This window comes from Sceloporus undulatus, chromosome 4, assembly GCF_019175285.1.
Source record: "Sceloporus undulatus isolate JIND9_A2432 ecotype Alabama chromosome 4, SceUnd_v1.1, whole genome shotgun sequence".
Lineage (NCBI taxonomy): Eukaryota > Metazoa > Chordata > Lepidosauria > Squamata > Phrynosomatidae > Sceloporus > Sceloporus undulatus.
The window spans coordinates 208,481,430-208,497,936 of NC_056525.1; the positions used below are offsets into that span (position 1 = coordinate 208,481,430).

The window sequence follows — 16,507 nt, forward strand, 5'->3', positions numbered from 1 at the left end:
AGGCATTACATATGTGGTAGAATAGAGCTTACACTCCAGCTCTGAAATGGTAACGTGAATGACAGTTGTCAGAGGTCTGAGTGTAGCAGAAGAGAAGAAGATCCCTGAAGCTATTTGAAATTCATATTTCCAGATCTATTAAAGCTCAATTAGCTCATCTTATGTTTGGGAGATTTGCTACCAAACAAACCTGTTTAGAATTACTTTGAGTGTTTAGTGACAATTTTAACTACTGAAAGAAATATCAGAGAGCTTTCCAAAAGTTTTAACTAAAAAGAATAAGGTTCCATTTTGTTGACTGGTAGTAGCTAAATCTAGATCTAAAGTGTGGACACATCTTCTGCTAATGTGTGGGCCGTTTTGCTAACACTCTGAAATACTCGGAGTAGGACTCAGGAATGCATGATTTAGCTGTTGTTAGACTGCAGCTTCCATCAGCCCTAATTACCATAGAAAATTTTAAGAGACCATGGAAGTTGTAGTCTCAGCAACATCTGTAGAAGTACACATTGCCCATCCTTGCTGTTTGGTGATTCTTATGATATTTCCTGGGGGGTTGGGAGGTGGAATGGAGAAATTTAGTTGAATATATGCTATAGGCATAAGTCTTAATCAAAACACTAGAAACATCCCATGTGAAAATGTTCTTGGTGAATTCCTCACTCGTGTCATTTGTGAGTATACTTGGAAAAATATGTCGATATTCTGCTCTAAGATGTAAATTGCACATGTTGCTTAAAATTAATGGATAGTGTTCTGAATTCTGACATTACAACTCCATTAACAACAAAGAAGCATAAAGACCAACAGATGTAACTGGTCCCCCGGGTTACGAAATACCCAGGTTACGAAATTTTCGGGATACGAATAAATCCCATAGGGATTTATTGTTTCGGCTTACGAAGGTTTTTTCGGGTTACGAAAAAACCCCGGCGCTGTTTTAAATGGAGCCGCGGCTCAGCCGCGGCTTTTTCCCCATTAGCGCCTATGGGCTATTCGGCTTACGAAGTATCCCGGGTTACGAAAGCGGCGGCGGAACGAATTAATTTCGTAACCCGGGGTACCAGTGTATAACACAGCTGGATATATAATCTTCTTCCTTTTGCTCAATTACTGATGTTCTCTGGGCAGTATACAAATTAAAAGGAATTTACAGTGGGTAAGTCATGGTCTTCACAGGGCCGCTGGGATTGGCAGTCCAACAGCTTCTGGAAGGTTGCATAATAATAATAATAATAGGTGGTTTACAGTTTGGGGCGGCCTGTTCCAGCCCCTTTCCCCGCCGGATCGGGGCCTTGGCTGCCAGAACGGCAGCCTCTGAGGCCCCGATCCTCCACTTTCCAGGCTGCGGGGAAGGAGCAAAAGGCTGCTTCCCCGCAGCCTGGAAATAGGTGTCCTTGGGGCTTCAAGCCCCAAGGACACCCGGCGACGGCGGGGACCAAGAGAAAGGGGCCACTCAGCCGCTTTCTCATTTGTGTCGCTGGCGCAGCCGTGTAGAGGCTGCACCAGTGACGCAAATCCTGGAAGGAGCTCCAAAATGGAGCTCCTTCCTGCGCCACCGAAAGCACCATAGGCGCTTTTGCGCGGCACGACTACGTCACTTCTGCACTGTCTCGTTTGGAGGTGGCATGCTGATGACGTCATGACGGCCCCCGTGTGGAACGGCCACTGCCATTTTCTACGTGCGGAGCGTGTATTAGGGTTAGGGGCGTCAAGAAGTGACGCCCCTTCCTAACCCTAATACGTGCTCCGCGCATAGTTTGTGCACATCTGTAACGTGCCCCAATAATTTATACTCCGCTCTTCAGCCAAAAGCCTATCAGAGCGGCTTACAAATGGTTAATTAGACATTTCCCTGCCCTCAGGCTTGCACAATTCCCAGCTCTAAATGCACTTAGTTGTTATGAAAACTCAATTACTGTAGTTACTTGAGGTTTTAGCCAGAATACAATGCACATGGTAGTTTTATTTTAACAACAGTCATTTGGCTCTGAACTATTTGTTATAATTTCACCTGGCTATTTACATTTTTTGCTATAGCTGGATGAATGTGTAAAATGTACATGTGCATGCATGTCAGTTGAGAATAACACTTCATATAGCTGACAAAGTGGACTCTAGACCACATCACAGATTAGTACTCAAGCTGCTTTTCTGTTGCTACTCTGGACATGAAGGGAGGATGGCGGTACGGGTAAATATGATAACACCAAATTATATAGGGTTTTTACAACAAAAATTGAGAACCCCAAAAGGCATTCTATCAGCCCCTTTTTAAACCTATCTCACTTATTAGTGATTGCTGTATCTCATGGTAGTTTTAACTGCCCAGTGTATTATATACTTCTTTTTTTATCTTTCCTGAACTTTTCACTCTTCATCTTCAGTGGATAATCCAAGGATTGAGAATTATGAAGGAGAAAAACATCTAACCACTTTCTCTACACTGTGCATAATTCTATGCTCCCTATTTTCTCTCCCCTCAATAAGCCCTTACCTGTTTTCTAAACTAAATGGACCCAAATGCTGGCATCTTTGCACACAAAATTGCTCCAGCTCATATTTGTTGCTTTCCCCTCTACTCCTGCTATCTATTATAACCTAAGAGCTCTTGGGCTCAGCCACCAGGTGAGAAGTTGTTAGCGTACATGTGAAGCTGGATTTGGGGATTTTGCACCAAAATTTACCCCTTTGCATTTGCTTGGACCACATTTTCCTCTAATTCCTTTGAATTGCCCCACACTTTTAACAGAAAAATAACAGTTTTTCCAAACCATAAGTAGATTTCCAGTCACTTCTTTTTAAGAATTTTGGCAGTCTGTAAAGCTCCAGAGAGTTTCAGGGGTAGAAAACTGGCCCTTGGTCCAATTGCCTTTGCCAGCCCTTGGCTTATAGGCATCTGCTTGGACCCTCTATAAACAGAATTGTCCTGAAGTACCAAAAGTGCAAGTATCATACTTTGGTTACTGCAAGTGTGAGGAGGGCAAAGCCAAACCTCTGAACAAATTTTGCCAAAAACCCCACCCCAGTGATAGGGTCGCCTTCGGACCGCCGTAAGTCGGAAATTACTTCAAGGCCCAAACAACAATTAATGCTGAGTGAATTGGTTTTCTACATAATGGACATACTCTAGAAAAAGTTATATTCAGATCTCATTTAATTCAATATCAGATTGCCCAGCTGGTATTTAGAATGTCTCCTGAGAGGCGTATGAAGAAATGATCAAGGTTTTTAAAAAAATAAACATGTTTCTTCCTATAGAAACCACTAGAGGGGTATCTCTAGTATTTTAAAATGCATCAACCACAAAATACAAGATAGAACCAGTGAATGAAAGAGTTTTGTGCCTGCTTTGATTTTGCTAACCTGTAGTGTTAATAATATGTTTTAAGACTGTGTCAAGAAGCATTGTATAAATCAGTAGCTCTGATAATAATAGCATTGTCTGGTTCCTGCCTGCTATAGATGCAAGAGGAAATCTGTGTTCAGGGATTTAAGACTAGGGTCCAAAACACACTGCAGAAATACTGTAATCCAGTTTCAGACCTCTTTAACTGCCCTGGTGCAATGCTCAGGAACTGTAGTTTTGTGAGCCATTTAGCATCTTCTGTCAGAGAGCTCTGGTGCAACAATAAACTACGATAAATTACAGAATTCCCTAGCAGAGTCGGCAGCTAAAGCAGTCTCAAACTGGACTACTTCTCCAGTGTGTTTTGGGCCTAAGCTGCTGTTTTTTATACCATATTACTTTTCACTGATCTGATTTGGAAATATATAAATGATAAATGGAAAACTGACAGGTTTTTTTTTAATCCACTCAGTGTAAAGAAGTTTGTAATACATCAGTTACCATAGTTTTTGTAGTGAGAATATTTTTCTTCAGTAGATATTTATATAGAACTGTTCAGGAAAAATATAAAGGTCCATATATAGTATGAACACAACAGATAAGATGGCGATTATCCATCATGTTTTATCAGCCACATAATTCTTACTGAAAGTTTTTTCAGCACATTAAATTAACATGATTAGGTATAATCTTTCACTTCCTTTATTGACAGACTTCTGCTATGTAAATAAGGTGGTTCATTACTTTTCCCTTCTACAATTCATTTGTGGAAAATCACAAATGTAGTTTTACCCATATTGAATTCTGTATAAGTGATATGGCACTTTCTTGTCAAATAATAAATCCATGGGGGGAAAGGTTTTCAGATATTTGTATCTTGTGTTAGCTTCAGAAGAATTGTTCCACCTCCAAACCCCAGAAATCACATGTCTGAGGGTGACTAAGCGTAACTTTGTTCCTCTTAACTGAAAGTGAAGCAAAAAAGCATAGCCCTCTCTCTGACTTCTCTGAAAATGGTTTAAGGATACATAAACATGTTTCAGCTTGCTGTTATGATCCTTTCTGTTTATGGATTTACCATGGCAGAAGAAAAATACCTGCTTTGCAGATCAGATGACCTGGACATTTTCTTTTCCTCTTGCGGTAAGTAAAACCATCAGATTGCTTTCATTTGTGTGCAGAAAAAAAAGTTTTCCTTCTAGCTCTGATTAAACCCCCCGATGGAACATTTTAGTCTCCCAGATGCATATTTTGTTGCAGAATTTTCCTAGACATGAAATTCAATTTTTACCTGCACGGTATTAAAAAAGTTCCTCAAAATTTCATCAACCTGCAACTGTATTTACAGTTTTCTTGCAATAAGCAACAACAACAAAAGAAAAAAAATTCAAACTATTGAATTGATTTTTACCACCGGGGTACTGTTTTTCCCAGCCAATGAAATGTATTGGGAGAAAAAACTGGCCTATGCCTGTTTATGACAAAACATGGCACAGAGAAGCTGAAGGGAAGTCCTCTGCTTGTCAACCCAGGGACAAAATTGTCCTTTAATTAGAGGCAGTAAGAAGAATCACATTATATTGGGAGTGTCTCTTTCGCCAACTAATTTTTAATTCATAAAGTAAATATTTGATTTTGTTCCACCTTGTGTTTTCTATTAGTCCTGACAGTAACAGCTGTTTAACAATGGAATTTGCTACTTCAGAGTATGCTGATGTCTCCTTCTTTGGACGTTTTTAAATAAAGGCTTGGATTGCCATCTGTCAGAAGTGCTTTGATTGTATATTCCTGCATGGCAGGAGGTTGGACTGAATGGCCCTTATGGGCTCTTCTAATGCTATGATTCTATGAGTCTGAATTATGAAAGTAGCAACCTGTTTCAGGGACTAACACTGGATTTAGTATTGGGACTCCAACGATGTGATTCAGGTTTGCATTGGTGGTGAATTCACACATGAGCTGCATGTTTGAAGTAGCCATCATAGACTGAATATCACTACCACCACAACATTAACTTTGTATGGAATTGGAATATTGCAGTACAGTCCTTCCCAACTGATTAGCTGAACAACACAGACAATGCTCTCAGATATATGTTAGAATAAAAAGAGAAGAGGAAGAAAAATGAATCTTGTGGTATATTTAAGACTGTTCAGTTCATTTCAGCATCACCTTTCATGGATTAAAGTCCACTTGTGCAGATGTATGGAACAAATCTCCAGAATACAAATCTATACATAGAGGGAGAAGATGTGAAATGTAACAAAATGTGCAGGCAGAATCTCTACTCAAGTGTATGCCACTATTCATCCAGGTTGTGTAGTAAATTGGGCTCCTGCCACCAGGTAAATGGGTTTCAGAATCCTTCTCAGCATTATGGCAAAACGTTAATAGCTGTCCACATTAGAGGGGGAAAAAGTCAACTTTCTTTAGTTACCTTGTTTAACATGTTTCAGCATTAGCTTGGTAATCTGAGTCTGGGAAAGATACAAAGGCTGGGAATGGGCTGCGGGAGTGAATTTTCTTCTGTTGCTAACTGGGTTACACAATTTTTATAGCAATACAGGGGCGGGGGGAGACTACTTATGCAGTTTGATTTTACTTGTTTCCTTCTGCAGTACAAAACTCTGGAGAGTCTCTATATTCCACTGGCCTAAGCTTGAGTGGGGTGCATCCTAACTCAAACTCCCCATATAGCCATCAGTGGAGAATTTGATAGGGATAGTCTTGGTAGAATTTGATCAGGGGCCCAAATGCTAAACCCCTTCCGTAAAAAGGTTAGAATGTTTCTCTAGTGTACACCATCTGCTGCACCAATACAGCTTGTGCTATAGAAGTAAAGTAATGTATGCCAGTGCCTCTGTATTGAAAGAATTTTTGGGGAGGCCTGGAACTACACCCAGTTCTGGAACAAGACAGACTGTCTGAAAAGCCTTAGGCAAGTTGTTAGCTCTCAGATTGGAATAATAGTAACCTAACTCATAAGGATAATTTAAGCAAGGGATGGGCTATAGCCTGGAAGTAGAGAGCATATTTTGCATGCTCAGCATCCTTAGTTCAATCCTTCATGTCTTTGGAAGAAAGCATTTCAGGCAGTAGAGCTGAGAAAGAATTTTGTTTGAGAATGTGGAACTATAGATCCACTGGAAACACAGTGTACAGAGCTGGGAGAACAAGGTGTGAGTTGGTATAAGGAAGCTTCACATGGTGTAGCCACAGAAGCAGCAGGAATAACCACAGCATGAGAGCTGTCGTGGTGTAGTAATTTGTGTTTTGGACACTGGGAGATCAGAATTTGAATCCCTGCTTGGCCATGGAGACCCACTGGATGACCTTGGGCTTGTCACACTTTCTCAGTCTCAGGAAGATAAAGGGAACCCTCCTCTGAACAAATCTTGCCAAGAAACCCCCATGCTAGGTTCACCTTAGGGCCGCCATGAGTCAGAAATTATTTGAAAGCACAAAATAACAACAGAGGGGAAGGGAATGAACGTCAGACCCTCCCTGACAAAACTTTCCTGGCACCTGTGGAGCCTTGAATAAATACTGTAGGGAGAGATGAGTAGAGGTGGGAATTCATGCGATCTATGGAAAGCATGTCTCCACTACCACTCTGCCGGCCCAATGGCCATTCCTCCAATCAATTATTTTGCTGAAAAATGCAAACTGCTCCTCTACAGGCAACTGTGGCCCAACACCTTGTTCTAGCTCCACCCCAATTCTCACCCTCCCCAAAAGAAAGTGGCATTTCCAACCTAAAGGTGGTGTTCTGACAATATCTGGATTCATATGAAGGGGCTGGTGCAGCCCCTGGAGGGTGCTATAGCCCAAAAAATACCTCCAGTTCACCAGAGTTTGTGTGCCTCTAGACTAGAGCATGTTTGAGATCATTGGCTCCATGCAGTGGCATCCCTAAGTAGGTGTCACTCGGTGCATTAACTCATGGTGTCACCCCCCCCCCATTGACCTCCTCCTGTTTCACACCATATAGAATCCTTAGCAATGCTTTTTTACACTAATGTTACTCGCAAATCGTAATTCCCACATAGCACTGAAAGTAATGCTAATAATTGTGACATAAACAGCTAGCAAAATTAAAATTATATCTTCAAATTACAATATCATATGTACAACCTAAATATATTTACAAATGGTACTTATAGCAGAAAGAGTAAGTGAGTCGTGCTGCTATGGTATTCCTGTGAAATTTGTGCTTGGACATACACTTGAAAATCTAAAGCACCCCTCAATTTGGTCCTCTCTGGTAAAGGTTCACCAAGCGCTTGGTCAACTAACACATACATATCATTAATGAGTTTTCCTAGGCTTGATGGATCACATGTTGCACTTGCTTTCTTGACAGCTGAGCAAAATCACTGCCTGGCTTGCTCTGCTTGGCTGGGGGTGTTCTGCAGTGCTTTTTTGAATTGATTATTCTTGATTTATACTTCTTTTGCTGTGTAATTTCTTTTAAAAATTGTGATAAATATTAAAATCACATACTTGTTGTTTTAAAGTTTGGGGGCAAGATGAAAGTGGGAAAAGTGGTAAAATCCAACAAAAGCAGGAGGTGGGTGCAATTCTTTCCCATCTCAACCTTCCCTGCAACCTGCATCCCCATCTGGCTGGCACTGAAGGGCAGAAAAATCTTCCAAAATTAATGTTTGGGACATGCAGAGGGATGAAGTAGGAAGGGCAGAAAGGAATGTGGTGTTGCACTGGTACCTGATTCTCAGCACAAATGCTGAGTTTAACCTTTTATTAATTTCTAAATTTCCTCCAAATAATTATTTTTTTTTTAAAAAACCCAGTATATAATAATAAAATAAATGAATAAATAAATATGAGCATCATTTGGGGTCCACAATTTCCTATTTCAAGCTTGATAGCGACACTTTGTTCAGCAGAAATCAGTTTAGAGTGTAACACATTCTTCATAGTTCATAGTAGGCATATTCCAAACTATTTGTTAATTTCAAAGCTGAAATGATAAGTTTTTTGCATCTTGGCTATGGGTCCATTAGTGATAGTGAAAACTTGTGTGTTGTTTTTTTAAAAAATGACTTATAATGCTATCATTTTTTCCCCTTGGCCCGCAGGTCCTGGACGTATCATATTCTTTTTTAGAGTAGAACCATGTTCATTAAAGGTTTCTGTATGGAGGGGACGTATGTTCTGGATCCCAAGTAAGCTATTTTTCTGTTTCAGAGAACACCAGACCTAATGTTTTATATTACTGAAAGCTAATTACTTAAATCTGAAAATTTCTCCTATCCAGTTTGCTTGATTGTATTGGAGGGTGATTTTGGGTTCTTAGAATGTGGTTTCATTTCCACAAGGAAGCACAGCCAATTTTTGCTGATCTCCCTGCCTTTTGTAGCATTTTATGCCATTCCACATACAGTACTGTTCAAGAGGGTCCCACAACCCTAAGCAGCAGCTTTGGAGAGTATGGAGTTGAGAGTTAGCAACCTTTGCATATCAATACTTGTTGACTGCTAGGTTGCATGTCACTCTATAGGACAGTGGTGCACAAATAGGAATCCATCACCATTAGTAAATAATAGAAATTATTTTGTTCTGATTCTCCATAATGTCCAGTAGACATAACACACTATTTCCATAAAAAGAATTGAGAAAGGGAAATCAAGGCTAGGAATGGTAATGATCTGATACTGTGTATGTAGTCTTACATAGAAGTCTGAATTTGCAGCAATACATACGTGAACACCCTGTCTTACACATTTTATTCATCATTCTATTAGTATATAGTCTATAATACTTTCCCCCTCAAATTTTACAGAAAAAGGCTTTAGGAAAACATGTTTTCTCCCCATTTTTTTCTCACTTTTTTCCTGGGCCTTCACATCTCTAGTTCATTATGTATGCATAAACATTTGTGACTAAAATTACTTTCATATATCTTACAAAGAAAACTAAATTTATTTTATTGTTGTGTTTGATTATTTATTTATTATTTTACAGAGGCTGATATAACCACTTTGGCAGCACGTATTGGCTTGTGGCATGAAGGAACAAAAGTCTTAAAATGGAAAACTATTCTTTGCCATGGTGTCGATGATGACTATTCATTTTGTGGAACTTTGAAGGGAGGTAAGCATGGATTATAGAGTTCTTAGCTGATCCAAAGCATCTACACTGATAGGGGTTGTAATTTGCTGGTCTCAAAATGGATATGTGCCACAGAGGGCTAAATTAATGGATGTGCAGCATTGAGGTGTCACAGAGGGATAAATTAATATGGCTGGGGTGTGTTTGCTGATGGTTATAACAATGAGTTTGCTTCACAGTGCTATGCAATGGCACACTGACAATGTCTGTGGGATGTTAATTCCATCTAAAGCCACACATGATTGTCATATTTCTGGATATAGGTGGCACCCCTAAGTAAATGAAAAGCACAATCCCCATTTCCTTGATTTAAGCAAGCCAGGCCATTCACCTTCAGGTAGGCAGACAGCTGTATGAAAGATGATTCCCGTGGGAAGTCAGTTATGTTAAGTAGCTACTTTCTGATCTAACATTAGGCAGCCACTAACATTGGGCAGCCACTTCAGGTAGCAAATACTGAAAAACAGGTATGGTAACAAGCTCTTGGTGAACAGAACTATTCTGTGCACCCCTAGGTGAGTCAGGTGTATTTAGTTTTTTTACAGTAGTGGAGGCATAGTATAGGATGCTGCTCTTCACCATTGTTGGCATGTCCTTCCCTATATATTCAGGCAAAATCAAACTGTTTCACCTTGTCCTAGTGTTTGTGTTCTTCCTAATTAATAACACTTGCTATCGTGACTACACTCTGATGTTGCTTGGCCACATGTGTCCCACTTTTCATCTGCTAAATGTTGAGGATATATTTCAGGTCTCCTCATCTTTCATCATAGCTGGCAAGAGTTATCATTAATTTTATTTATATTTTTCCTTTTCTCCACAATGAGAAGTAAAGGTGACTTGCAAATTAAAATAAACATAATACACTAGAAACCAAAACAAAACAGCAGTATCAAAATAGAATCAAATTTCTAACCACAGAATCATACAATCATAGAATGATAGAGTTGGAAGAGACCACAAGGGCCACCCAGTCCAACCCCATGCCATGCAGGAATACACAATCAATGCACCCCCAACAGATGGCCATCCAACTTCTGTTTAAAATCCTACAAGAAGTAGACTCTACTACTCTCTGAGGGAGTGTGTTCCACTGTTGAACAGCTCTTATTAACAGCTTACTAACAGGAAGTTTTTCCTAATTTTGAGGTGGAATCTCTTTTCCTGTAGTTTTCATTCTTTGCTCCGAGTTCTATTCTCTGGGGCTGCAGAAAACAAGCTTGCTCCATCCTTAATATGACATCCATTCAGATATTTAAACAGGGCTATTGTATCATCTCTTATCCTTCTCTTCTTCAGGCTAAGTATACCCAGCTCCCTAAGTCTCATAGAGCATGGTTTCCAGACCTTTCACCATTTTGGCCGCCCTCCTTTGGACACCTGGTGGAGCCTTGGTGGCTCAGTGGTTAAATGCCATACTGCAGCCACAACATTGTAAGTTTGATCCTAGAGGAGGGCTCCAAGGTCCATTCAGCCTTACATTCTTTCATAGGTCAGTAAAATGAGTACCCATTTTGTTGGGGCCAATTGGCTTACACACTGTAAACCACTTAGGGAGTGCTAATTCACTGTTAAGCAGTATAGAAATGTACTTGCTATTACTATTACTGTTGGAGACATGCCACCTGTCAACATCCTTTTTGAATTGTGGTGCCCAGGGCTGGACACAGTATTCCAGGTGAGGCCTGACCAAAGCAGAATAGAGTGCTACTATTACTTCCCTAGGTCTACATTAAACACCATTTAAAAGAATTGTTAAAAAACAGTACAGCACCCTTTGAAAATCCCTTTCTTTAAAGCCCTCTGTGAGCTGTAATCAGCAATACACAAACCACTTTCTACAAGGGGCAACCTTCATGTGGTTTAATTTAATTCACCACCTCCCAGTAATTAGACCATACAAGTTGACTCTTAGCCCTAGGGGAAGGGTGAGGAACCTGTTTCAGCCTGAGAACTGAATTCTGTTTCAGAGAAGTTCCCAGAAGCTGCATTCCAGTGTTGGGTAGAACCAAAGACAAAACTGGGCCATCAAACATATTAGCATATTTTAGCATAAAGGTATTATTGCTAACCCTTTATTGTTGTTGTGTGCCTTCAAGCTATTTCCAACTTATGGCAATCCTTGGGTTTTGTTGGCGAGATTTGTTTAGAGGGGATTTGACTTTGCCTTCCTCTGAGGCTGAGAGAAGGTGACTTGACAAAGGTCACCTAGTGGGTTTCCATGGCCAAGTAGGATTTCAAACCCTGGTCTCCAGAGTCCTCGTCCAACACTAAAACGAATACCCCACATTGGTTCTCTAATATTAACCTTTAAAAGAGGCATTCTTTTTAAAATGTGGTAAAAACTGTACAAAGACTGGGAAACCACCACTGGAGGGTTTCATGAGGGAATCTGGGCAAGCTTAGAGGGCTAGACTGAAATCTCAGGATTCAGTCTCAGAGCCTAAAGTTCCTCGCAGAAAAATTGTGGTTGAGTTAGGGGGTGAAATTTTTTGTTATAATATTTGGGCCATGATGACAGGTTTTGTCTACTTCCCTGGCTCTGAGTATACCTCTGAGTTTATTTTTGAATCCTCTCCCAAGAAATGCGTGTTTTAAGTTGTAAGGAAATAATGAGACAATATTCATTTGGTCAAGCGCTTGATAACTTTCCTCTTCTACAGAGACGATCAACACAACTGTGAGGATCAGTGGTGCTCAACCAACATATTTACAGGTACATTTCACATCTAGATCCTCCTAAAAAATAAATAAATCTTAGGCCAAGATCCTGTATAGCACTGTGTAGTGCAATAGTTCTGTATGCAGAACTATTATACACTGGCCATTTGGCATCCCCCAGACGTACCACTGAGTTGCAAAAGTGCAACCCTATAGCAGCATAGCCATTCTGTGGCTGGTAGAGAGGGGGAGAGTGTTGGTCAGTATCTGGCTATGTCTCCTTAGCCAAATGCAGAATGATTACATCATCCATTGAGATCTATGGAAGTGAAAGGAGAGCCAGTAGGGATGGGGAGTTTTGATTGTTGCAGAGGATAGAAGGAAACACCATCCTCTGTAATGACAAAAAACCGAAACAAACCCAAATCAAAACAACAACATATGCAGGGATAAGATGCCTGAGGATGCCAGCCTTAGTGTGTTAAAAGTTAGAAAAATAATCTGTTCAACAAATACTTTGTAAAAATCTTTCCATAATTAGATCTAACTAGACTACCTTCTCATCAGTAATCTGGATACATTCCACTCCATTCCATTTTATATTTTCCTCTCAGTCTCAAAATACCTATTCAGCTGTGATGAGAGCTTTATGTATCAACATATGAAGAAGGGATTGTGCTAGACCCGTTCCCATCTCAGTTCCATTGCTCTTCTCCTATGAAGAATAAGAAGTCTGATTAGGAGAGCTTCTGATATCTGTGACTTCTTTCCATGTGACCGGGAACTGTTATTTTTAGTGTTCCTGTTCAGATGAATCCATGCACATCAGAAGCTGGCCTGTTCAGGTTCATGCTCTCCACTCTCCTCATAAGAAGAATGACAGAACTCGAGGTAGAAGTAGTGCTCTCCTCTTTTGTATATTGATAGAATATACTTTCATCATGACTGAATAGGACTGCAGTAACAGATCACAATCTGGTATGCACCAGCCTCTTTCCCTTCAATTTTTATCAGATCACAGGAACAATGTACATTACCAGCTTCAGGTACTGGTGGGCCTTTGGCCAAGTCACTCTCAATTGACCTGTTTCCTTCAGTGTGACTACCTTTCTTCCTCATCATGGCTACTGCCTGCATCCTTGCAGGTGCCTAGATACCACCTGCATCCAGGTGGAGAGCAAAAGAGCAAATAGGCAGTGATATCTACTGCTCCTGCTTCACGCTACCATCATCGACTGAGCAAGAATGAGAGGTGGGTGAATGGTGGTGAAAAAAGGAGAGGGTCTTTTACTAAGATGCATCTTCAGCAACCGCCAAGCCTTTATACCAGTCCTGTCAACTTCTCCTGGCCCCATCCATTTGAGTAGGAGGCTAAATAATCAATAGATTCCTGAGGCATCTTATAGAGTGTAGAGAAATGTTTAATGGAACCAGTTTTTCATGACTGGGGCTGCATCTACACTGCAGAATTAAAACAGTTTGACACCACTCAGTGCAATGGAATTTGTAGTTCTGTGAGCTATTTAGCCTTCTGTCAGAGAACTGCAAATCCCAAGATTCCATAGGATTGAACCATGACAGTGAAAGTACTGTCAAACTGCATTAATTCTGCAGCGTGGTGGCAGCCATAATGGATGGCAAGGAACTTGACTGGTATGCAATCATTATTTAAGAACATACAACAACAACAAAAAAATACTTCCTGCAGCTAAGAATTAATTCCTCTTTTTTATTTGTTTCTTTTAGGGAGAATATACAGCTGTGTTTGAAGCATTCTCTGGTTACTTTGAGGAGCTGGTAGCCTGTATGAATTACACACTCATCATTAAACAGAAGCTTCATTGATTAGGAGGTTCTTTTGTTCTAGCAACCAGCAAAATAGAATGATTTCACAGAAATAATCTCCTCTGAGGTTTGAGTTTTCTGGGAACAAGGCCTGAAAAATTCTAACAATACAAACACCTATTTTCATCACAGCTGTTGCCAAAGGAAACAGGTTCAATCTGTATGACAGTTCCCAGTGAATTTGCACAGATTCACACATTGAATGGAACTCAGACAATTGTCAAAGCATTGAAGTGCTAGCAACAACTTTAATAATTCACTCAGTGTAAGCATTAGACAAAAAGAACTGTTTTGGATTATATCAAAGTCCTAAGCAGTTGTGCATTCTGTTTAACTGTATTTATTTTTAAAATTTATAAAGCAGCCTCGATCCCCAAGAATCCCTGGGTGGTCTACAAACCATTTTCAATTGCATATAAAATGTGCATTTACAAATTAGGAGAGATAACTATGCTTCAACTGTCAAGCTAAAAATGTATCAACAGTTTTGAAAATTATAATTAAAATTTATTTATTTGTTAAAAACCATCACAATATTTTCAAGACCCCATAGTGGACCTAAATACCCTAAAAGCACCATAACAAGTCTGATCTTGGATGATATGTAGGATCAGCCCTGATTCATACTTGGATGGAAGACTACCAACCAACTAGTTGCTGTAGGCTATATTTTAGAGGAGGGAACTGGCAAAACCACCTCTGAGTAGTCCTTACCTAAGAAAAGTCTATGAAATTCATGGGGTAACCATAAATCAACAGGTGACTTGAAGGCACGCGCGCGCACACAGAGAGACAGAGAGAGTTGCCAACGAGATGTCACTGAAGGGTGTACAATTAGGACAAAACAACAGTAACATCCTCTGGTTTGTGTCAATTATAAGATAGAAAATACTGTCCTTTTTGAAATGCCTGTGTTATTCTTTTCCTTCTTGAAAATATTTTCCCTACGTTGCACATTTTCTACATTTCCCTCTTCCTCACTCTTTCTGGATAAATTACATTAATGAGGTATTACTATATTGCAGGTAACTGCAGAGCCAGGGTGGTGCATTGGTCTGAGAGTTGGACTAGGACCCTTGGGGACTAGGGTTTGAATCCCTGCTTGGCCATGAAAACCCATTGAGTGAACTTGGGCAAGTCACACACTCAGTTTCAGAGGAAGGAAATGACAAACCTGCCCTGAAATAAATCTTGCCTAGAAAACCCTGTGAGGAGTTGCCTTTGAGTTGCCATAAATAAAAAACAAGGAACACAACAATCTTAGGTAATTTACAAACAGCTTAGGTGTCTGGCTAACAGCAGCTTTTGAAAAGGATCCCTTAAATGTGACCTACATGATGAAGGATACCCCTGTGAAGGTGGTCTCTGCATGGAAGGTGAGGACCTGAAAGCCACTTGTTTATATGCAGACTTGGGCCAAGTATGATCTCTTTGCTACTCTGTCTCTACCTCAGATTCAGAACTCAAACATGTTACTTTTTACATTACTTCCCCACAAATCCCCAAGTCAGAATGGCAAGCCATGTTGGAAAGGGGATTACTAAATTTATTTCCCCCAAACGTCAAAGCATCTAGAGTGACACAGGTTGGGGAAGGTTATTTCACAAGATAACAATGTAGATACATATACTGTACTGGTCATTTTTCATGGGCCTGAATAAAAAACTCCTTGACATTCTGGATAGGCAGTGCCATGATATGAATTGGTCAAGCAAGAGTATATGTCATATACACTTCATTATGACTTGCAGGTAATAATTGCTTTTGTAACCCAACAAAGTCTAGAGCCACAGATGGCAGCTTTTCACATTCTTGACTTGCATACAATGCACTTATTCAAAAGCTTACCTACTGGCAGGATCAGCCAAGTTCCTGTTGGAACCATACCATAGTTCTTGGCATACAAAATGGAAAGGTGAAAGCTTTGCCTCCCTGAATGTTTCTAAGGATGAAAATGAGAGCTGCTCTGTTTTTCAGAACACTTTCAATACTGAATTTCGTTAAGTCTGGATAGGAAAATACAATACTGTTGGCTATGCATCTTGTGATTCCTTGTCTGTACCTCTGGGAGCTGCACTCTCTTCCCCAACAATCCCCATAGGCATCATATGCCACAGAACAAATATGTCATTTGTTGAATGATAAAAGGGACTAGATAAATAAAAGTCTTATCAGAGAAAAAAGTTGCTTGAATAATTTTGGCTGCATTAGTGGCAAGCTGAATGTAATAAATGAAGGCCAGTTCAAGAAATATCTCTATGGCTAAAATCAAAATGCTTAGGGACAAATTCCTTATTCTTCCCATGGGGTGTACATAACTGTTTAAGCAGAACCATTTCTAGATGACATAGTGTTGAGCTTGAGATCCAAGAAAGCAGTCCAAAGGAAATAAAATATAAATGTCCTTGGGCCAAACCAAAAGAGGAAAAAAAGCTGTTTTATTTCATAATAATAATAATAAAATTAATAAAATTTTATTTATATACCGCCCTTCTAGAAAATCAGGGCGGTGAACAACAA

General features: G+C 40.0%; 1 protein-coding gene across 3 annotated transcripts; it reads left to right on the top strand.

Annotated features, from left to right (window-relative positions):
- The first annotated feature begins 3,649 nt into the window (after positions 1 to 3,649).
- LY96 (lymphocyte antigen 96) lies at positions 3,650 to 13,988 on the top strand. Of its 3 annotated transcripts, XM_042464516.1 has the most exons (6): positions 3,650 to 4,492; positions 8,449 to 8,535; positions 9,335 to 9,463; positions 12,145 to 12,197; positions 13,296 to 13,394; positions 13,889 to 13,988. In XM_042464516.1, the coding sequence occupies exons 1-5, from the start codon at positions 4,384 to 4,386 to the stop codon at positions 13,389 to 13,391; spliced, it is 474 nt and encodes a 157-aa protein (XP_042320450.1). In that variant the 5' UTR covers positions 3,650 to 4,383; the 3' UTR covers positions 13,392 to 13,394; positions 13,889 to 13,988. The 3 variants fall into 3 exon arrangements, with proteins under 3 accessions (XP_042320450.1, XP_042320451.1, XP_042320449.1); XM_042464515.1 differs by lacking the exon at positions 13,296 to 13,394 and having other exon boundaries at positions 3,654 to 4,492; XM_042464517.1 differs by lacking the exons at positions 8,449 to 8,535; positions 13,296 to 13,394.
- Positions 13,989 to 16,507: the final 2,519 nt, after the last annotated feature.